Source organism: Rhinatrema bivittatum, chromosome 3 (assembly GCF_901001135.1).
Source record: "Rhinatrema bivittatum chromosome 3, aRhiBiv1.1, whole genome shotgun sequence".
Classification (NCBI taxonomy): domain Eukaryota; kingdom Metazoa; phylum Chordata; class Amphibia; order Gymnophiona; family Rhinatrematidae; genus Rhinatrema; species Rhinatrema bivittatum.
The window spans coordinates 37,226,921-37,250,864 of record NC_042617.1 but is presented as its reverse complement, the minus strand read 5'-3'; the positions used below and the strand labels follow the sequence as shown (position 1 = coordinate 37,250,864).

General features: G+C 42.9%; 1 protein-coding gene across 2 annotated transcripts in view; it reads right to left on the bottom strand.

Moving 5' to 3' along the window:
• Positions 1–23,944, bottom strand: part of AIDA (axin interactor, dorsalization associated) — a 140,496-nt gene that overhangs the window by 101,681 nt on the left and 14,871 nt on the right. For both annotated transcript variants that reach the window (XM_029593139.1, XM_029593138.1), the window contains exon 2: positions 13,481–13,550. In XM_029593139.1, coding sequence (XP_029448999.1) covers positions 13,481–13,550 — 70 coding nt within the window. The remainder of the gene's footprint in view (positions 1–13,480; positions 13,551–23,944) is intronic.

The window sequence follows — 23,944 nt, the reverse complement described above, 5'->3', positions numbered from 1 at the left end:
AAAAGCCAACTGTGGACAGACTAACAAACTTGATTAACAACAATCAATCATTCTTATGCTCAGTCAACAGGAAACACTGAGCTCAGACAAAGAATGTATTAACACTAGTCTAGGGACTGGAATAACACTTACCAGTAACCCCAGGAACATGCAGCCATACAGGACAACCATAGCACAATTATTCGGCAGCCAAGGGCGGGATTCATCTGTCTATCTTAAAGTAAAGGAAACTATCATCAGGTAAGTAGTAATTTCTCATTTCTTAGTATCTAGACAGATAAATCCAGAACCAGTGGGATAACCCCAAGCCACTCCCAAATAAGACGGGAGGCTGCCCGCAGCCCAGTCAAAACCACACATGCAAAGGCTGCGTCTTCCCGGGCCTGCACATCCAGATGATAATACCTTGAAAAGGGGTGTAAGGAGGACCACGTCGCAGCTCGGCAAATGTCAACGAAAGACAATAATCTAACCTTTGCCCATGACACTGACTGAGCCCTAACCTAACCAGGCAATGGCTATTAGTCATGACCGCATACATGGATGCTGATCTCCTTAATCCAGTGAGCTATTGTAGCCAGCGCGCCTTGTTTACTACCACCATGGAGAACAAACAGGCGATCCATCTTCCTGAGAGGTTTAGAAACCTCCGGTTACCTCACGATATGTCTCTTAACATCCAAGGGCTGCAACAGGTGATATTCTTCCACATCTCTCTCCCTATCCAGAGAAGGCAGGGAAATGGACCAATTAAAATGAAACTGTGAGACCACTTTTGGCAAAAAGGAAGGAACAGCACACAGCTGATTCGCCCCTGTATTCACTTGGAGAAATGGCTCCCGGCAAAACAAGGCCTACAGCTTAGATATTCTACACGTCTAACAAATTGCCACAAAAAACCACTGTTTTCAAGGTCAGTAACTGCAAGGAGAGGTTACGCATCAGATGAAATGTAGGGCCTGCTAAGAAATCCAAAACCAGGTTAAGACTCCAAAAGGGCACTGGTAACCGTGAGAGAGGACGATGATGATTCTTTCACTCCTTTCAAAAAGCGGGCCACATCTGAATAAGCTAAGAGTCCACCATTCACCTAATCCCCGAAACAGGCCAAGAGCCACTACCTGCACATTTAAGGAATTAAGGGCAAACCCTTTATTCAACCCATCCTGCAAAAATTCCAAAATGAGCGGGATCTTAAACCAAACGAGGAAGAACCTCTCAATCTTCACACCAAGCCTCAAACACTCGCCAAATCCACACATAGGCTAAGGAAGTGGAGAACTATCTTGCTCTTAGCAAGGTGGCAATCACTGCAGTAGAACACCAGACTGAGATACCCAAATATGACAGGCAGCACAGAGGGAGAGGTGCTTAGGTTTCTTAACTATAGGCGCCAATGCTGGGGGGTTAAGGAATTAATCCTCTGTTTGTTGTATTGTTATTGAAAATTAATAATAAAAACAGTTTAAATATAACTATAGGCGCCAGTCTATCAGTATACTTAATAGGCGACTGAAAGATGTACATCCAGCTTAAATCACATAGTAAAATATATGCGTCCCAAACTTAGGCGCACAACCCTGTGCTTGAGTGCCCTTAATGCAGCCCAATTTGTGCATACATGTAAGCACTACCACCTGGATGCTCAAGCAAGCGTCCAACTAAACTTCCAAAAACTGGATGCACAACCTGGATGCACAGCCAGACGCACTTGCATGAACCAACGATCCTGAAGAGGTTAGCCTAACACACAGGAAAAACGTACAAAAACGTTGCCATGGCCTACCACGTGGTGCACAGAGAAAAGCCTAAGAGCAGACCTAGCCCAAAAGTGCTGCTCAACATCTCAATCTCCCACAGGAACAGAAACGAATGTTGAATCGGCATGCTGAACACTGAGACCGGAGGAAGCCCTACAAAAATAACTCTCCTTCTCTGTTCCTTGTCTTATTTTTTTTAAGCTTTACCTGAGCTCAGCCCATCCTAGCCGAGTACAGAGACAGTTTCCAGCTTTTTGGGAAGAGGGCATACATCGTCACTGCCACGCTCAGCTTCCTGCATCTACTGCCTTTCAGCTGTTTTAAGAGCCAAGACCAAGCAGGCTAAAAAACCAAGGCACTCATCTGAGGGACCAAAGAAATTACCTCAGGAATTCTCAATTGGGGAGGGACTATTTGGTATCACCACAGGAGAGTGGGGGAAATTTATTTTCCTTCTTTCTTTCTCCTTCTAAAAAACTTGAAGCAATCCCCAGTAGGGAGATGCACGTCCACCATCTGCTGGAGATGGAGAATACTGGTAGGTTGATGTCACTGCAGGGGTATATATACTGTGATGTCAGCTCCATCTGCTGGTAGAAGTGCATAACCCATTGGTTCTTGATTCATCTGTCTGGATGCTAAGAATTGTGCGATACTACTATCTAGCTACAAAAAGAAATCTACATGCTATGTCTGATGGTAGCCTAAAATAAATTTCATGCCCAGGATCTACTGGCAACACATAATAGAAGGCATATACTGCTTTCTCCCTTCTAAGCCACCCATACCACTTTTTGGGTCTGCCCGTAGGCACTCCTTAACTGGAGCAGACAGCTGCCGGCAGCAGTGGACCAGCTGTCGATGGTGCGTTCTGGGCAGCAGCAAGACTATGGTGACTGAATGAGAATCACCTTAGGCCTTCCCGTTCCTCACTACTACTCCCTCCACATCGCAACACAAAAACCTCACAAAAAAAAAAGTAATCCTTCCACAACATTAAAGCAGAAAAACCCCCTCATTCTTTTTCCTGCCTCTCTCTAGCTCCTATAAGAAGGGCAATTTTCAAAGTAATTTCCATCAGTAAAACAGTATTGTTTGGGAAATCAGTCTATTGAAAGCCCTAAGGCATTTTTAATACGTTAATGTCAAACAAAAGGCAAAAACTGGGGTGTTTTAAGTTTCAAAAAAATATCTGAGAAAAACTAGTCTACTAAAACATTTTTTCTAACGGGTTTGCGAATCTCTAATGAAAATTATACAGAGAAGCCCTGTGGCTTGTGCACCATTTCCAGAACTTTTGCAGTGATCCTATATCTCTTGCAAGTTATTTCAGAATGAGTTTCTCATCAAAATTTTAATTTTTCTCTTTGCCTTGTAATTTACGTATGTAATTGTTAAGCACCACAACTGTCCTTTATTGTTCTTTATAATCCAATAAAATATATTAAAAAGGGAGTTACTGTGTTTGGGCCGCCATGAGAAGAACCAACATGGACCAAAATAAAGACATACAGGAGTTACACAAGTCTGGAAAACCACAGACCTCGTGGACGATGTCCAAAAATGAGTATCAAAACATTAAGCATATACAGTGTCATTTTGGTTAAGGGTAATCTCTCAAAACTTATTTTGATTCCAAAATCAACATCCAGTATGCATATAAGATTATGATCTAATATTTATATCTGAAAACAATTACAGTAGAAATTATAGCATAAAATAGACTTCCACCAATGTAACCAATATGTTTTTCCAACAGCTCATTATGCTTGGCCATGCGTAAAGCAGAGTTCATTTGGAGGGGGAGGAAAAAAAACCCAAGGTTTTCAAATGAGGAAATATGATTTCATTGCTAAAAAAAGAAATACATGGGACTACTGTGGTTGAAAAGATAGAAAAGTGTTTGGCTTACTTTTCGATTTAGAATGGGTGTGGTTCCCAAAAAAATAGCTATGAATAATTCCAGCTGGGTTTCTTCTATTATTGAACACAGCTTCCATATAAAACCTATTCTAGTCTATCATTTTTAAGAAAGAAGTTTTAAGTCTTAATTCTTTTAGGAGGTGGAGGTTTGGTCAGCAGTTTCCCCCCATTCCTTTTCACTTCCAACTCAAATTGGAACTGGCCCTACTGGGGGGAGGGGGGGTATGGCACCAACAGCCTTTATCTGCAATTATTTGGGGAGTTTCCCTAACTTACTACTACTCTTGCCATCTAACCCAGTACCAGTAGTGACAAGCCTCTGGCCAGGGACCACACACCACAACTCCCTCTAGAACCCAGGATGATTCACTCTGAATAACCATTAAGTATCACCTGTGCAGACAGCTCAGACTCCCTCTCTCCCCAGGGCAGTGAATGCTCTCAGCAGGCCATGGCATACCCAGGCCAAGGAACAGAAGCCAGACTATGGAATATAACCTTGATCTCTCTTCCTTCTCTCAGCTATCACTGGTGAGAAAATAAAAAAAAATAAAAAAAAACCCAATTCACAAGAAGAAAATCCAAAATTTGAATCTTAATAAAACAATGTCATGCCACTGGGACTTTACATACACTTTTGTAATTTGTAAAATCTGGCTCTATGAAGGCACCTGTAGGTCACCATTGCATAGTCTGTCTGCTGAGAAGGTAGCCATGTAGAACCCACACATGAACACCCCTCTTACAATGCTTGTCACAAGAGTGACCTTTCAAATTCAGACAAACCTTCAAATTCAGAATAGAAACGTGCCAACAAAAAACTGTTCTGGAAACAAGCTCGACTGTATTATGAGGTGCAACAATGGAAAAACAAACATTATCATTCCTCTCAAAACATTAAACAATAAAATCAAGAGCTGTAAAACATCATTCATAATATTAAAACCATGCTAATAAAAAGAACAAACATCCAGTTTAAAAAATTTGCATGAATGTGTTCTAATATTTCCCAACATCAATAAAATATTTCAAAACATCTGATGAATAAAACATCCACTAATTAAAAAATGTTTAATATTTTCCAAAAAACAAAATTTCAAAACAATAGAAACATCAAATTACACTCAATAATTAAAACTAATAAGGATTCAAAAAAATCTCCTGCTTTCTTTACTTGGGATCTTTTGATTTCCGGTCACACATACATACTAATACACTCATTCTTTTGCACACTCCCTCTCTCATATACATGCCAATGCTTTTACACACCCTTTCTCTCTCACACATTGTGTTTGTCTGCAGGCCTGTGCCTGTGAGAATCCGTGTGACACGTAGGCTCTCACAGGCACATGCTCACCCATGCATGCACACAGACACTCATACAGAGATATACATACACACACAGGCACATACGTTCTCAAACAGGTACACACAAACACATAGCCTCTTCTTTGCTTTGGGCCATGATGGGATGGGCTCCACCCTGGTCCCTCCAGGCTTCCTGCACTAGGAGGAGGGGGAAGCTGTACATGTCCATGTGCAGCTAAGAGGGAACAACAGTAATGAGAGGCATTTCTTAGCATTCCGGGATGGGGGGTTGGGTGGAGCCATAGCTTCCAATTTGGTGGTGCACAGCACATCCCACTTTAAAGTTGGTGATACCTGTGTACCACTTTGCATTATGAATGCTACACCCATGATGTGATCTCATTCAGACCTTTATCAAGTGTCACTTGCTCGCTGATGATACCCAACTTTGTGTCAGCATTGAAACTGACCAGAATTCACCTATCATGAATCTCAACAACCATCTCTAAGCAGTAGCCCAATGGCTCAGCACACAAACTCAGACTCAACCCCTCTAAATTGGAACTTCTCTGACTGAGTCCACAGGGTCACCCCCAACATTCCTTACTGTCCCTAGCAAATACCCCCCTCCAACCAAAAGAATCAGTCTGGAGAATGGGGATCCAACTTAACACATCTATTGATGACTTCACAAATGTAGGGAAAGCCTCCTTCATACACATCCATTGAATTAGACAACTACCCCATTACCTCAACTGCAATAATTTAGCTTCAATAAATCCATGCTCTAATCACCAGCCAACTATTGATTATCACAATATCCTACTTAATGGTATCTCCAAGACCAACATTGAATATCTGCATCTCATGCAAAACACCGCTGCCAGACTCTTGGTAAAAACCAAATCTTCCAACCAATTAAGACCCATCCTTTATGATCTATGCTGGCTCCCTGTGGAAACCAAGATAAAATTCAAAATTCTCTGCCTCAACTTCAAATGTGAACAGATTTATTTATTTAGAACTTTTATATACCAAAGTTCGTTTGTACATCACATCAGTTTACATTAGATTGGCCCAGAATACCTCTTGCAGCTCCTGACACTCTGCACCCCTTCTAGAGAACTCCGTTCTTCACAAAATGACCCTTGTCTCTCCTCCCTTGACTGCTGCAAAACTATTTTGCACAAGACTTGAGAGCCTTTGGCTATGTGCCCAGACTCTGAAATGAGGTTCCACAGCCCATTTATCTTGAATCTATCGCACCTTCCAGAAGAGAGCCAAGGCATGGTTGTTCAAGCAGACCTACCTTCAGTCCAAGCCTACAATCTTACCAGCTCTAACCCTGAACTGCCCATCCAGTCCTTCCCAAATTCTACCATAGATTAACACCAATCTTACTAGCTATGACCCTCATCATATGAAATTAGTCTCTTTGCTCTTCACTACCAGCAACTTTATTCACCAGGAAGGCATCTAGCCCCATGATTGGTCTGTCATTGCTACTTCAATTAGCCTCCTGTGGCAGTCTATCCCAGGTGGATGAAATATCAAATATCTGAAAATATAAATAAAAGGTTTCAGAATTTAGGTGTCCTTCCACTCTGTCACTGTCACCATTGTCCAGCTGTTACACATAATGCAATTAAATCAGTCGTGAAGTATGTTCCTGGTTCTAACTCATGGCTTAGTTTAAATAGCTCTGGTTCGATACCCAAGTATTTCTGTTTAATATATATTGCTTTGAGAGATTTACTTAACCTGTAAGGCGATTATTAAGTGCTCCTAAATAAATAAAAGTTATATCAAAAATGGGTTCTCCATCTGCATTCTAGGGCCACTCTATATTGTAGAAATTCTGCAAGGGGTTAGGAGATTCCCTCTACGGTATGGGTCACTGCACTATCCTTTTACTATCTATGTCAGAAAAAAATTTAAATAAATTCTATTATTTTTATGACAAGAGCCACTTGATTTCCGGCTGAAAACAGTACCATGCTGCTGGGCCAAAGCATTATACTATAAAAAGTAACTCACGTTCCTATTGAGTAAAGACATTCCAAAAGAGTTAGGTAGCATTTCTAAACAGTTCACAAATCTGACTGAGGATGCACCAAATCAAAGCATTCACAATTAGCTACATCATATCACAAAGGACTGGATGTTCCAGTTCAGCAGTCTTCATAGTAACTGATTGCTCTGAGTCAAGAATCTCACATAAGCTCATATTCTCAGAAAACTCTGGTTTCTTGTTTTACACACATTTCTATACAAGCACTATCTTGTGATTATTATTATTTTTTTTTTTTATAAGAGCAGACCTGATCCATCCAATATGCAGTATATGGCAGTGCTGATACCAGAGACGCAGGATTTTTCCTACAAGGAATTAGAAACATGGGGTTCGGTTTATTAAGAGTTCTCTGTGCAGATTGGAAAACCCTTTAGTAAAGTCAGATCTATTGAGGGGCAGTTTCTAGGTAAACCATACAGGAAGTTAGTGTAAATTCCAATGAAGAAACGTTTGCAGCTTTCCCTCCCCAAATTCTAAGAGACTAGTAAAAAAAACCCTATCAGAAATAACGGATATCACTGCTAGTCCCCTCCTCTCTCCGATGATATTCAAAAGCCTTATCCCTCCAACCAATTTTCAAACAGCTCAGGCCTCCCGTGAATTTATATCTATGTATCTGTAAATATGGCAGCCATCTGTCCTGTCACGTGCTAGAGGTGAATAGCACAAGCTGAGATTAGGGAGTTGCAGTTTAGGTGGTGCCATGTTGAGTGGCGTGGCTGGAAGAAGGTATTGCTCCTGTTACTGAACCTCTGCTTGCTTTGAGCTGTCTGAAAATTGGTTTACACACACACACATACACAAAATGGGAATACTGTGTGAACTTACAGGAAATTAAGGTAAAATCTTTATTAATTTATACAAAACTTGAATTGCAAAAAGAAAAACGTTAGGAACAAATATTGTCACTGCATGATGAGTGCTTAAACATCCATATTGGAAATGGTTATCCATGTAAAGCCCTTATGAAGCGTCCCAATGAAAGCTCTATAGAAAATGAGTACCTGCTTCTGCAAATTTAAAAGAATAGTTGCTTGTTGGAAAGTTCAATGGTTATTTTTAAAGCTGACAATTTCAGCAGGAATCTGTGGTTTTAGACTTTTTCCATCTACAAACACAGGTATGTTGGTAAGATGATTCACAGCTAAATACACCCTGCAAAAGGCCTCAAGAAGTTTCACAATACTGGCTTCTTCAGGGGGAAATAATGTCTTAAGTGCTTAACGAAAGTGGTGAATGGCTTCACTAGGAAAACTGATCGGTACTAGCGCGGCATTGCCAAACATGTCAGAACTGGGTTTTTCAACATAGTTTACTTGTATTTCAAACCATCTCAGCGTTCGGGCCTTCAGAGAAATGTCATAGCGGAAGCCGAAAATATAGGAATTCCATGTCAAACTGAGTAGGAAAATAAAAACCGAACAGTGAAGAGTACAAAGTATCAACATAAAATGCATACAATGAGCGCTCAGAAAAATGCACTACCAATAATTTACTGTTATTAAAAGATTAACCTTTTATAACTTTTTAATAATTCCATTCCTCCCAAGATAAACAGACTATAACAAAATGCACACTGATTTTAGAGCTCAACTTTCTAATATATGCTATGATTTTTGGTACCCTGGAAAAAAGTATTTTAAAATCTATTGCGATGGCTAGAGGTGTGAGAAGTATGCCTGAACACAGAAGACCAAAATGGAGAAATCCCCAGAACCCTCTGCGTGTCTTTGGCTTGCCTGGGCTGAATGGACTCTGAGTGACTTACAGAATGTCCCTGGATATCTGTGGAGGCAAGCTGGCACCAGACAAGTGATGTCTATTCATAGAGTCACAAAGAAGAAACCACAGGGGAGCTTCAGGCACTATTCTCAGGAGTTTGTAATCCACACAGTTACAGATGTGTTGATTGTCTTGACCAGCAAGAGTTTACCAGAACAAAGAAAGTCATGGGAAATGGGCTACACATCCTGGGAAGCCAATCAGGATAGTTAGTGATGATTTAATCATGCAGTTGACATCACAACTTATGTAAATGATCCTTTGGGCAGTCATGCAAGTCTCTGGAACCTTCTACCCTGTATTTGAATGTAATCTATAAAACAAGGATCATTTTCTGTATACGGGGAGATGCTAGACAGTTCGAAAGCATCTCCCGAGAACACTCATATTGACTAATAAATATCCATTATACTTTTACTGAGTTTCAGTGTTCTTGTGTCCCTGGCCATAAGCATAGAGTAAGCTTAACATTTTATAGAGTGGCATCTGACTCTATGCCAGTATGAATGTGTGGTCAGGGTTGTCAGGACTCCCCTTTTCTTTAACTTCTAGCAACAGTGTACTTTGACTTTTTGCTGTATCTATAAGGGTGCAATACTTCCTTATCTGTGCCCCTTTCTAATGAGACGGGCTTACTATAATTATGGCTAAAACCCCCTTCTGGTCTCGCAGGGTAGTCCCCTTACTCTGACTATCCTGCCTCCTTTAGGGTTCCATCTTCAATTACCTCTCCTACTATGCTGGTCTCAGCTTCCTCTCAAGAAAAAGAAAAAAAAAAAAAAAAACAACCCTGAAATCCCTTGGTTTTACCTTCTTATTTAACCCTTTAAAGCGTTTGATATATTCCACACTATTCTTATCAATAACTTTCCACTCACTAAACTTTCCACAATTAAGGATTTATTAACCTTAGAACAGTTTGAATTTTTCATAGAGTCCCTGCGTTTTCGCAAACATATGCATCAGTCTTAACATTGCAAACATAAAGCACTCAATAGCTTTGCTTAATTGCTCGATGGTTCTTACTTCTCTGTGGTTTCCATGTAACATTCTCCACTTCTAATCATCAATTAGACAAGAGCAAGATTTCTAAGTTTATCCCCCCCTTCAACCACATTTGCACAAGAATATCTGCACAGAAATAAAAAAAAAAAAACCCCAACCATAGTCCCTAATTTAGTAATAGGTCTTCAGCTTTTCCTATTCCTATCAATTAATGAAAGGAATACTCTTTCAACAGTGCTGTCCACTCTGTTTAACTTAACCCTCAGATCTTTATGACACAAAAAGGTAGCTTTTATATACCACCCAACTTTCATAGCCCCTAGAAATCACAATATTGCCCAAATCAGTATAAACCCGAAACTTTTACTTTGGTTCCTTGCCCTGCTCTATATGGAATCCATTTCTCTATCCCACATTCTGTGCCAAAGCACTCCGATTCAGTAAAAGAATAAAGTCTCCGTTAATGGCAATCAAAGCGGATTTAGCTTATAGAAACATAGAAATGACGGCAGAAGAAGACCAAATGGCCCATCCAGTCTGCCCAGCAAGCTTCCCTCATTTTTTCTCTCATACTTATCTGTTTCTCTTAGCTCTTTGGTTCTATTTCCCTTCCACCCCCGCCATTAATGTAGAGAGCAGTGATGGAGCTGCATCCAAGTGAAATATCAAGCTTGATTAGTTAGGGGTAGTAGGGGTAGTAGCCGCCACAATAAGCAAGCTACACCCATGCTTATTTGTTTTACCCAGACTATGTTATACAGCCCTTATTGGTTGTTTTTCTTCTCCCCTGCTGTTGAAGCAGAGAGCTATGCTGGATATGCGTGAAGTATCAGTTTTTCTTCTCCCCTGCCGTTGAAGCAGAGAGCCATGCTGGATATGCATTGAAAGTGAAGTATCAGGCTTATTTGGTTTGGGGTAGTAACCGCCGTAACAAGCCAGCTACTCCCCGCTTTGTGAGTGCAGATCCTTTATTCCTTCTCCCCTGCCTGAGCAGAGCCCATGCGGATATGCATTGAAAGTGAAGTATCAGGCTTATTGGTTGGGGTAGTAACCGCCGTAACAAGCCAGCTACTCCCCGCTTTGTGAGTGCAGATCCTTTATTCCACATTTCCTCTTGCTGTTGAAGCTAGAACGATGTTGGAGTCACAGTAAGCATGTGTACGTTTATTGAATAAGGGTATTATCTCCAGGCAGTAGCCGTCATTCCCGTGAGCCACCCACTCTTCATTGACGGCCTCTTGACTTTATGGATCCACAGTGTTTATCCCACGCCCCTTTGAAGTCCTTCACAGTTCTGGTCTTCACCACTTCCTCTGGAAGGGCATTCCAGGCATCCAGGCTGAGAATGTTCCTAAATCAGGTTCTAGCTTATCTCCTCAGCAGAGGGTTCTTCCATAGTGGGGCTGGAGCTGCTCTTCCCTCCTCTTTTGCCTTTTTTGGCAGTAATTCCCTATAGCAGTAAAACTACTGAGTCATCATGCTTCAGCTGATTGGGTTTGTTTGCCAGATGCTAGCTCTCAGGGATTCTGGGCAATGCAGTTCCACTGACAGCCATTGAAGCTTTTTCTCCAGTCTGCTTTTCCCCCCCCCAATAGGTCGTAGCTACCCTATTTATCCTTCTTCTGCACAGGGACTAACCAAGATTCTAGCGAATCCATTACACTTTTCTTTTAAACTGCTGCAGATTTCTAAACACTAGTTCATTATTTCAGTTTAGTGGATTATAAATCTACACGCCAACTTTAGTACTTTAATTTTAGAATCCATCTGCTGAAATAACACTGCTAGAAACAGCAGCTTTGCAAGAAATGTCCTTTCAAATTACTTAATTTACAATTATTCATAAAATAATGCGGTTGTCACTTGAATACCAGTTATTCATATAGAACTCATTTCATCTTTTAATTGTTCTCCTTATAGAAGTCTGAAAGAGAAAATATCCACTACCCAATGATGCAGGGCCAATTCTATAATGTTTCCTTCCCAGTGGTAGAACTGTAAACAAATTCATAACAGGAGATGGCAGAACTTGTCGGTGCAACAAATCTTTTTAAATGTCATATCTTAAAAACAAAAACAAAAATGCCCTCCAAGGCAAGTGGTGTTGCCAGAGACCAAATGCAGCTGTCTTTGCACTAGCTCATGAGACCCTGTACCTTTAAGGGGCGGGTCAGATGACAAACTCCCATCATTAAAGATTGAAGAATAGGCCGAGCAGATAACCAAGAATTCCCAGATGCCTTTGCGGTATTGTAGCCTGTCAAAGGTGAATGAACTTTGAGTGTTTTTCTGAGCATGACTTGCAGAATATCCCTGAGATCGACCTACTGGCAGGCTCTGCAAAGCCTATAATTACAGGCCAGGAAGGCATCAATGACAATATCTGCACCACAATACATGGAAACTTATTTTGCAGGAAATCAGGATGCAAGCTTTTGTCTTGCAGATGCCTCTTTCAAAGAACAGAAATCAGTTGAAAAGAAGATCCTGTGAGGTTACAGTTTTCAAGTAAACCCTGGTGCCAAGAAATGGAATTCATGCTGAGCTTCTATTCAAACACCAGACTTGTTACCTGTTTATACAACAAAGAATATCAAGAGAAGAACAGAAGAACAAAGCCAGCAAAGTCATTGATAAAGGAACTTTTATCATGGGAGGAGGAACAGGGTTAGAAGAATTCTTAGTTGAGGGAGGTCCTCACAAGCATTTCCTATACAGGATAGATTGTCATGACAACAGTATCATGTGTTTGTGGGCGGATACACCTTTCTGGAAGCTTCGGGAATGTTGTAGTTTGATTATATAAGTCAGGGCATGTCAGAGATTCACTGAGATGCAAGTTACTACAGATAGAGGGCATAGTGCATCTCACAAGAACACTTGTCTTTTAAGAAGCCAAATAAATTTGATTAAAAAAAACCTCTTGCTGATTTTGAGTGTTCTTGTGCCCTAAGCTTTAAGTCCAGAAAAAATTAGACAAAGATGCAGGAAACTCATGGACAGCTCTGAGTTTGCACTGCATCTTCACACACTTGAGGGGGCCCAAACCCCAAATCAAATAAGCATCCAATGATGCCTGCCTCAAACCCTTCTTATGCTCACTTTTCTCTACTTTTGAGGGGGGCATGGGCAACAAACTGTACTAGAGATGGCATCTCTCATTCACCTTTAAAATGTTTCAAAGCTTTCTACTAACTTACCACTCCAATAAGTTCAAGAACAAACGAGGTAATGGCAGATAAAAAAAAAAAAAAAAAGGGGGTCACTATAAATGATAACTATAGATCCTAATACAAGGTTGATTATCTCTGCACCATCAAATACTGCACCTCAACAGCAACTCTCTCTGTGGGATCCGTTTCAAAACAAAGATAACTACTCCTGCTGGAGACTCTAGTCAGGTTGATTGGTTTTGATCACCTAACGAATAAGTTATATAATTCAAGTGTTTTACATGCAATAATAAAGCCAACATAAAAGATAAACTGATGATGAAAGGGTTTCCCCATGGCAAGAGCTGCTGTTGAGGAGCGATATTTGATGACCTCTCATAACATAAGTACTGAGAAATCTATAGATCTTAATACAAGGTTATTATTTATAGAGTGCTAAAAAAAGGGTTACATACCTTTTGATCTTCTGTGAATTCTGAAGAGTTAGGCTGGGTCTGGGCCTCCTTCTGTAACTGCCTTGCTAATCTGGTTGGGGAAAGAGGATCCTTTTAGGAATTGTTTATTTTGCATGCAAATAGGACATGTGTAGTAATAGTGTTCGGTTATACATATCTGTTTTAAAAGATAGCTAACAGAAACAATGTGGTTCACTATACAGCTAAACACCCTCAGACACCTCACCCACGGGCCAATACAGTAAGAGTCGCGGGAGAGCGCAGGCCACTCTCCTGTGCGCGCGATTTAGTATCGACCCGCATGCAAATGAGGCACTAGGGACACTAGCGCGTCCCTAGCGCCACTTTTTTTTGACAGGAGCAGTGGCTGTCAGGGAGTTTCACAGCCGACGCTCAATTTTGCCGGCGTCTGTTCTCAAACCCGCTGAGAGCTATGGGTTCGGAAACCGGACGCCGGCAAAACTGAGCATCCGGTTTTCAGCCCGCGAGCTGTGTGGCTGATTTTTAATTTTTATTTTATTTTTTTTTTTTTATTATTTTTAACTTTTGGGACCTCTGACTTAATATCGCCATGATATTAAGTCAGTGGGTGTACAGAAAAGCAGTTTTTACTGCTTTTCTGTGCACTTTCCCGGTGCCGGCAAAAATTAACGCCTACTTTTGGTAGGCGCTAATTTCTGAAAGTAAAACGTGTGGCCTGGCTGCACATTTTACTTACTGAATCGTGCGGGAATAACTAATAGGGCCATCAACATGCATTTGCATGTTGCGGGAGCTATTAGTTTTGGGGGGGTTGGACGCGCGTTTTCACTAAGTGGTAAAGCTAGCACGTCGAAAATGCACGTCCAAGCGCGGGTTAACAATGCGCTCCGCCGGAGCGCACTGTACTGTATCAGCCTGCCAATAAGATAAAAAGACCTGTCAGTCCTGTTAATTAGCAGGTTGATTAGTCATAATGTCACTACTGTGGAGATCAATAAATTTCATGGTTCTAGTACAAGTTCTGGGTCGCCCCAGTTCAGCATAGGCTTTTATAACACAACTGAATCAATGTGATTATGTGCTAACTAGTACATGAATACCAAAAGTATCTGATGTAGCAGACAGTATAAAAAGCCAAATGAACACTCCACAGACAAAAAATACAAGCAAAAGGAAAGTAGGAAAGCAAGATCATTAAAGTTTATAACTAATAACTGTCAATATTCAAGAAAGGAGAGGAAAAATTGTTCCTTCAAGCTGGGTAGCAATAGACTTTGTATTAATCAAGTAGGCATCATGAAAGCCATAATACCAATTCTATTTAATAATTGATCCTTATATGTTTTTATACTGAATGTCCCAAAGCATTCATGTGAGGAACCCAAAATCTATGTGCAAGATGGTGCAGTTGCTTATCTATAACAGGTGTTCTCCTAGGACAGCAGAATGTTAGTCCTCACATGTGGGTGGCATCATCCGATGGAGCCCAGCATGGAAAACTTGTGTCAAAGTTTCTAGAAGCTTTGACAACACACTGAGCATGCCCAGCATACCACTATTCGCACGTCCACGCGAGGTCCCCCTTCAGTCTCGTAACATAGAAAAAATAAGAGTGAAAAAAAATAAAACAAACTGGAAGGAAAACCCAACTCCGTGGGGAGGCTGGCGGGATTCCTGAGGACTAAAGTCTTGCTGTCCTAGGAGAACATCTGTTACAGGTAAGCAACTGTGCTTTCTCCTAGGACAAGCAGGATGGTACTCCTCACATGTGGGTGAGTACCAAGCTCCAGGCTGTCCCCGTTAGCAGGTGAGGCCAACAGTTACCGAACAAAGTGCCAAAGGGCACAACAACAACTGCGGTGCGGTTGGTCAGCAGTGGACTGCCTGGCTCCCACCAGGGGTACTAGGCAGGAATAGTTGGGTTCAGATTTGGAACAGATTGCGCAGGACTGACTGACCAAAGGCACTGTCCTGACACCCAACCTTGTCCAGGCAGTAGTGAGCCGCAAACATGTGAAGAGAACTCCACATTAAGGCCTGGCAAATTTCGATGATAGGGACTGCTTGCAGATGAGCCACAGACGTCGCCATGAACCGCAGAGTGAGCTTTAACTCTGCCGGCCAGCGGAAGGCCTGTTTGCGCATAGCAGAAGGTGATGCAATCCGCCAGCCAGTTGGATAAAGTCTGTTTACCCACTGCAGCTCCAAGCCTGTTTGTACCAAAGGACACAAAAGCGCTGAGTGGACTGCCTGTGACTGGCTTTGCGATCTAAATAGAAAGCCAAGGCCCTCTTGTAGTCCAGAGTATGAAGAGCCCGTTCCCCTGGGTGGAAATGAGGCCTAGGAAAGAAGGTGGGTAAAATGATGGACTGATTAAGGTGGAAATCAGTCACAACCTTAGGGTGCATATGCAAGACCACACGATCATGAAAAAAACCTCATGTATGGCAGGTATGCAACCAAGGCCTGAAGCTCACTGACCCTACGAGCTGAAGTAACTGTCACCAGGAATATAACTTTCCAATTGAGGAACTTCGTGTCACAGGAACGCAGCAGCTCAAAGGGATGATGCATGAGCCACACCAGGACAATGTTGAGGTCCCAGGTTATAACAGGAGGCCAAAGAGGAGGATTCAGCTGGAGCAGGCCCCTCATAAAACGACCTATTAAAGGCTGCACAGATATGGGTGTACCAGAGACACCTTGATAGTATGCACTCACAGTGCTGAGATGGACCCTGACTGAGCTGGTATGAAGCCCAGACATGGAAAGATGCCACAAGTAGTCCAACAGCTGGGGAAGGGCATGTGAATGGGAGCCAAGCCCAGTCCTGCACACCAGTTGGATAATCTTCTCCACTTCAAGCTGTAGGCTTTCTGGTGGAAGGTTTCCTAGAAGCCATCAACACCTGGGAGACACTGTCCGAGAGGGCCAAGGGTTGAAGGACTAGGTGCTCAACATCCAAGCCATCAGAGCCAACACCCAGAGGTTCAGAAGGCGCAGGGTACCCTAATTCTGAGTGAGCAGATCTGGCGCAGTCCCCAGGCAGATGGGGAGTCTGATTGACAGGTCCCACAGGAGAGGGAACCAGGCCTGTTGGGGCCAAAAAGGCACCATGAGGATCATGGTCCCTCTGTCCTGTTGAAGCTTCAGCGGGGTCTTCAGGAGAAGCGGGAGAGGAGGTTATGCATACAGCAGATCTCTCCCCCAGTGGAGGGAGAAGGCATCACAGGCAAGATGTCTGCCTTCCAACGACAGGGAGGAGAACCTGTTCACCTTGTTATTGTGCGGGGAGGCGAATAGGTCCAAATCTGGTGTATCCCCACCAATGAAACAATTTGGCCACTACCTCCGGGTTGAGGGATATTCGTGTGGCTGGAAGGAGCGACTCAGCCAGTCCGCCAGCACGTTCAGAGTCCCAGCCAGGTACATTGTACGCAACAACACCCCCTGCGACAGGAGCCAGGTCCACACCTGCACCACCTCGTCACAGAAGAGGAACAAGCCCTGTGCCTCCCTGTTTGTTGATATACCATATTGCCATCTGGTTATCAGTCTGGATCAAGACTGCTTTGTGCGACAACCGGTCTCTAAATGCCCATAGGGCGTAATGGATCATCCGAAGCTCTAGACAATTTATTTGACAGCGGGCTTTGCAAGTGGTCCAGAGACCCTGCATGTGGACGCCATCCACATGGGATCCTCAGCCCTAAGGAAAGGCATTGTGAGTGAGGATTACTTGAGGCAGAGCAGTTTGGAAGGGAATTTCCCACTCCAAATTGGAGAGGTCTTCCCACCAGGACAGACACCTGCAGAGATTCTGAGACTGCAAGGCAAATCTCGAGATCCTGAGAGGCCTGTCGCCACTGTGACTGCAAGGTCCATTGAGCCCTCCGCATGCACAAATGGGCGAGGGGGGTAACATGAACAGAAGCCACCATGGGGCCCAGCAAAAGGCAGGCAGTCACCTGCCGGCTGCTGCGGACGGAGGCTGCCAGAGAGGCGAGGGCAAACTCGCCTTTGCCTGCACCATGTCCAGTCTGGCACCTACGAAGTCCAGCTGAGGAGATGGGCAGAGGTGAGATTTTGGGTAGTTGATCATGAACCCTAAGGCTTGTAGAACCCGCATTGTCAGGGCTAAAACTCTCAGCGCCCCTGAACAGGAATTGCTCGATTAACTAGTCACCTAGGTACGGGAAGACATGCACCTCACGATGCCTGAGATACGCAGCAACCACTGCCAGGCATTTGGTGAAGACGCGAAGGGCTGAGGCCAACCCAAAAGGCAGTACCTTGTAATGATAGTGAGCCTTCCCCATCATGAAGCAAAGGTATTTTCTGTGGCTGAGGAAAATGGCTATGTGAAAGTAAGCTTTCTTGAGTTCGAGGGAGCAGAGCCAGTCTCCTCTTTTGAGGAGGGGAATCAGTGTACCCAGGAGACCATTTTGAACTTTTCTCTGTAGGTCTGTGGGCAGGAGGGTAGATGCCGGAAGCTGAGATTGTTGCAGGGAGAGGGGGGTATGCGTGCATGTACAGGCAATTTCCTGGAAGTTATATAGCGCTACCGTTGTCTGTGAAGTTAAACCACAGCTCCTTCAGGCTGGTTGAAAAGATGCAGACGCCAAAAGCTGGTGCACTAGAATGGAGGGCTAAAACCCGGCCAATTTCTGGATATTTTCTCTCTCCAACCAGCTTCTGCACAGTACCTTAAAATTCTGTACTGCCTGGAGAAAATCCAGTCAGTTGACAACCCTAGGCCTGAGCCAGGCCAAAAATGTAACTCAGACACAAATCCAAAACTTTCCTTCTGAACTGCAAACTTAGGCTGCCCCTAGAGCCCTTGGCGGAGCTCTGTTATAAAACCTCTGAGTGGAATATCCATTACAGCACCCTAAATGGGAGGGGCTGCACACAAATGGATCCTCCCCTAATTACTTCTCTCACTAACTGCACTACCATGAAATGTCCCAGGGCTTACTGGTAATCCAAAAGGATGCCCAGGTTACAAATACATCCAGTCTGAGCATCCAAGATGAAGTTTTTAAATATATATGCCACATCAAATGTTTAACTTTTGCAAGTGTTTGTTTTAGTTTTTTTCCCCCCAACTAGTTTCCGCATATCATAATCTCCCTTTTTTAAAATTAAATGCTACTGCTCTAGTTTTCCTTCATGGTCTCCCTTCAGTTAAGTTAAATTTGATGATGTTATGATCACTACTGCCAAATGGTCCCACCACAGTTACCTCTTGCACCAGATCTTGCATCATGGGCCATGGGGGAGAACTGTGTCAAGCCCAGCAAAGGGCCTCCAGCTTGGGTTGAAGCTGTATGTCTGTACTCACCCCATCAGCAGTGGCCAGGCCCCACAAGTGTTGCACACTCTTCTCTCTGAGAACTGCTGCTTCCAGTAAACCACCTCTCTCTTTTTTTTTCAATTAACTTTATGGACAACTTTGCCAGGCAAGAGTGGGAGAAAACAGGGAAGAGGGAACTGACAGAGGTGGTCTTTCTGTCAACCAGGCCAAAGATCCTGTGAGGTACTTAAAAGGGGCAATTCGGGAGGAAGTGACACCACCGATGGTGGCAGCAGTCTAATTGCGAAGCTCCTCAACCTCCTGGCGAATCTACCAGCATCAAAGCTTCCAAACCTTAATTATACACTCTTTTTTTTAAGCTGAGCGGTATAAAACGAGATTATGGCTGCAAAGCGAAAATCAGTTGATTTTCGCCACTTCTCCTGCCGACAAAATGATACACTGGATGACGAGGTTGGCAGCGAGGACAGGCCTGGAGAGGACGAACCAGGCCTAGCCCCTACAGAGACAACATCTACAGGGCTACAGAGCTGCCAACTAGAGAGGAGTTTAGAGACTGGTTCTGCAAATTACATAAAGATATTAAAAATAGCAAGCAAGAGCTGCTGCAAAGCATGGCAGAAATTAAAGAGGAAATCTCCTCATTAGGCCACCGCCTAGATGAGCTTGATATGCGGCTGGACTGCCAAGAACAGGTGAACAAGAACTTGCAAGAAATATGTGCTTTGCTGCAAGATAATGCCTTCCTAAAAGAAAAACTTGCAGACCTGGAAAACAGGACTTGCTGAAAAAAACTTGTGTTTCCGAGATATCCAGGAAACGCTGGAGAACGCAGATTGTGCTGAGACCATGAGGAGGCTTTGTCATTTTGTTCTAGGCGCCCATAACACTGAGGCTGCGAACGATATACCTGAAATTAAAATCGATAGAGCATACCGAGTGCTTGGGCAGACTATCAACAACCACCCGAGAGATGTAGTCATTTGTTATCACGACTAGGTCATAAAAGAAAAAATCGCGACCGCTTCCAGACAGCAACAAGTATGGACCTGGGAAAACCAAGAAATTTCCATCTACGCAGACCTCTCCAGAGCAACCCTACAGAGCCGCTTTGAACTCAAGGAAATCACCGCATATCTCCGCAAGGAAAATATAAAATATTGCTGGCTACACCCTTTCAGCCTCTTATTCACCTGTGTCGGGACCTCTTCCAAAATCCACACTGCCGCTGAAGCGATTGCTATCTTAAAACCATGAGGCTTCGTCTCAGCCATGCAACCTGAGCCAATGGATAAGAGTCGACTCCCTAGAAACATGCTCCCGATATGGCAGCGAGTTGGCAAAAGAAATAGTTGCCTTCGGAGACAAAATGGAGAATCAGCCCTGCCTAGCTAACTTGAGCAAAAATGCTTTATTCAAACAGGAAGGTTTATTCTCATACGTTGCGTATCATCCTCCACTGTGTGAACCACAGTGAAGAAAGCTAAATATGGTACATTTTGAAAAATGGGTTTCATGATCCTTATGCCCATTGTGGAATTATAGAATTATGCACAAATAGAACTGGTTAGGCTGGTATCACTGTGATAGCATTTTTATCATTTAAATCTTTTTATATTGATTCGCCGGGTGGGTTAGGGAAACTTCCTTTGGGTGTGGCCATACTTCCTCCCAAGAGATGAGGTATAGTCTGCAAGGAGATTTAAGCAGGCCCGTGGGGAGTAGCTCTCAATTTCTGTTTAAAGATAAACACAATGTGGCTTCGCTTCATATGTGCTAACACTGAAATTAAGCATGAGGATATTACCTCAGTCTTTAAAATGGCCAACTTTCGCAAATTCTCTATAAACGCAAAAGGGTTCAATTCCCCTTTTAAGTGTCACTTACTATACAAGGATCTTGCACACAACAAGGTGGATGTAGCCCTAGTACAAGACCATCTTAAACATCTTTTGAAACATCCCCATTTTACCCCTTCTGACAAAGGATCTAAATATTCTGGAGTTTATATCTTATTTTCCTAGAACTTCATATTTGACCTTAAAGCTATAATCAAAGATCCAAAGGGAAGGTACTTACCGTAATTCTACAATTACTAGTTAATGGAATCGGTACACCTTAGTCAATCTGCATGCCCCTAACCATGGTCAAGGGAGCTTCCTCCTGGAACTTCACGGAGTGCCATCTTCAACTATTATGGATATTTTGATAATTGGGGAGGACTTTAACATAGCACGAGTACCTGCCCTAGATACCTCCACTGGAATATCCGCCCTGTCCCCATCTCATAAGGCCCAGTTGGGCAGTTTTATGGAAGATTGGAATTTGATATTTGGAGATCCTTTTTTCCATCTTCATGCGCCTATACATTCTACTCACCCATACACAATAACTATTCAAGAATCGATTACTTTTTGATAGACAAGAGATTTTGCACTAATGTGTGCAAAGTTGAGGTAGATGCAATTTTATGGTCCGACCATGCCCCTGAGTGGTTTGATGCAACATTTGCAAATTCGGACCCAGGGCTTAAATTTTGGCACCTCAATGACTCTTTGCTCTTAGATCCTGAATTTAATAGGACACTTCAAAAAGATATCAAATCCTTTTTTTCCTTAAATGATACTGGAGAACTTCATCCCACGGTAGTATGGGACAGTTTCAAAGCCTATGTATATGGGGTGTTTTATTTCCAGAGCAGCCTAATGTTAAGAAATGTAAAGCAAGGAAATGCGAAGAAATAAGGTGCTCCATACAGTCCCTCGCTCACCAGCATGCATTGAAATGGACTCCTGGTACCCTGACTCAGTTGACTAAGGCTAGGGAGGAATTGAAACGGGAAGAAGTGTCCAATCTAGCACACTCATTTAGTGAGGCAGGAACACTTTGAATCAACTAATAAAGCAGAGAAACTATTGGCACGAAAACTGAAGCAAATAATGTCCTAAAATTTAGTGCTTAAAATCAAAGATGAGAAAGGAGACATGCTGTTCAATCCAGCTGAAATTAGAAGCAGATTTCTGAAATTCTATGAGAACCTATGTAGCTCGGATACCAATATTTCCCTTGAAGCTATCTCAGAATTTCTCAAGGATATTAGTCTCCCATTACTTTCACAAGAAACCCAAGATGAACTAGACAGGGAAATTACCATGCCTGAGATATTGTTGGCTGTCAAGGACTTACGGTTAGGAAAGGCCCTGAGCCCAGACGGGCTAACAACTCGCTTTTATAAGAAGCTTGTCCCCTATATAGTGGCACCCTTGCAGAAAATGTACAATTTTCTAAGAACGGGGGGATCCCCAATACCAAAGCCCAATTTGGCAGGCATTATGGTTAATGCCAAACCCGGCAGAGACTCCACACTATGCAGGTCCTATAGGCCCATATGGCTAATTAATGTGGATCTCAAAATATTAGCTAAAATACTAGCTGCCCAGCTCAATGTCCACATAGCTAAGCTAATACAACAAGATCAAGTGGGATTTATCACAGGCCGGATGGCATGGGTTTTGGAGCAGGTTTTAGAACCTGGATAGACAAACTCTATGACTGCCTTGTAGCTTGTGTGAGCGTCAATGGGGGGTATTGTGGGCCGGGATACTAGGCAAGGATGCCCTCTATCACCACTACTCTTTGCCATATTTCTTGAACCCCTTGCAATTAAAATTAGGAATAATGATATTTCAGGCATCCAAGTGTGAAACAGGTCACTCAAATTGTCCCTATTTGCAGATAATATTATATTCACAGTGTCACTGCTTACTATTGAAACAGAGCTGGATAAGTTTAGCAGAGTGTCTGGATTTAAGGTTAATTGTGAGAAATCTGAGATATTGAACGTGTCGTGTGACTCTAAAATGGTAGACTCATTGAAATCCCACTACCCATTCCGGTGGACTAAACAAAAGCTAAAATACTTGGGGGATTTACCTAGGGCAAGATCCATCCTCCTTGTACGATTTAAATTACCGCACCCTGTTGACCAGCATCTGGAGGGACCTAGAAAAGTGGGAACGATTAACTGTATCCTGGCTGGACAGAATCGCATTAATTAAAATGATTGTTCTCCCGTGCCTCCTTTCTCTCTTTCACATACCCAACCTCTTGCTGAAAAGGTGGCAACGTAAAATCTTTAGCTTTATCTGGAATAGGCGACCCCCAAGGATGAAGCGCTCCACCCAGTACACCTCTAAACTTGATGGCGGCTTGGGAGTTCCCAATCTAGAGTTGTATTATGCAGCGGCGAGTCTTAGTCAAGTAATTGATTGGCATAAGCTTGACCAACCAAAATTGTGGGTAACACTGGAACAAGCCCGGGCTGCCCCGATGCCACGTGCCGCTATGTTATGGCAGCCTAGCAGAACATGGAGGAATAGTTTATATATTTTACCTACAACATGCCATTCACTTAACTTATGGAAGAAGTGGCATTGTAGATTAATAGGTAACAGAGAATACTCTCTACTCACCCACCTTTTTCATAATAATACTTTAGAACCATGTCTTCAACCAAAAGTCTTCAAACTCTGGTTAGAGAAAGGGGTATATATGTTAAGCACCTTTGGGTAGATGGCCGCTTGTGGACTTTTGGGCAGTTATGTGCTCGCTTTGGACTGCCCCAATCAGCAAATAGCCCATTTCTTACATAAAATTTGTATTAAAACCTCTCTCAAACCAGGCCAATCCCTGTTTGAGGGATACTGCTCTGCAGAGGGAAAAATTAAAGGTCCGGTCTCTTAAACACTTGCCCCAGGGAAAAGATCTTGCCTGGGAAAACTACACTCAGAAGAGGAGTGGGATGCTGTACAACACTCTTTGCATAGGTGATCAATATGTACATTAATCTTGGAGAAGTGTCTTAAGTTTATGTATAGATGGCACTGTTCGCCAGATAGGTTACATATGATGTATCCTGTGAGCAATTCATGCTGGCAGAGCTGCAGCAAGGAGGGCACCTTCTTCCATATCCGGTGGGAGTGTCCTGTTATCTTAAGTGTTTTGGAAGGGCTTGAGAATTTTCCTATCTTCCCTCTTACAGACCCCCTCTCACACTACAGGCTGAGCAGGCATTATGGCACTTCCCAGTCCCTATGCTGGATACTAATCAAAACTGTTTGGTACAGCAGGTCTGTGTCGCAGCTGGAATCGAAACTACAGCTCTT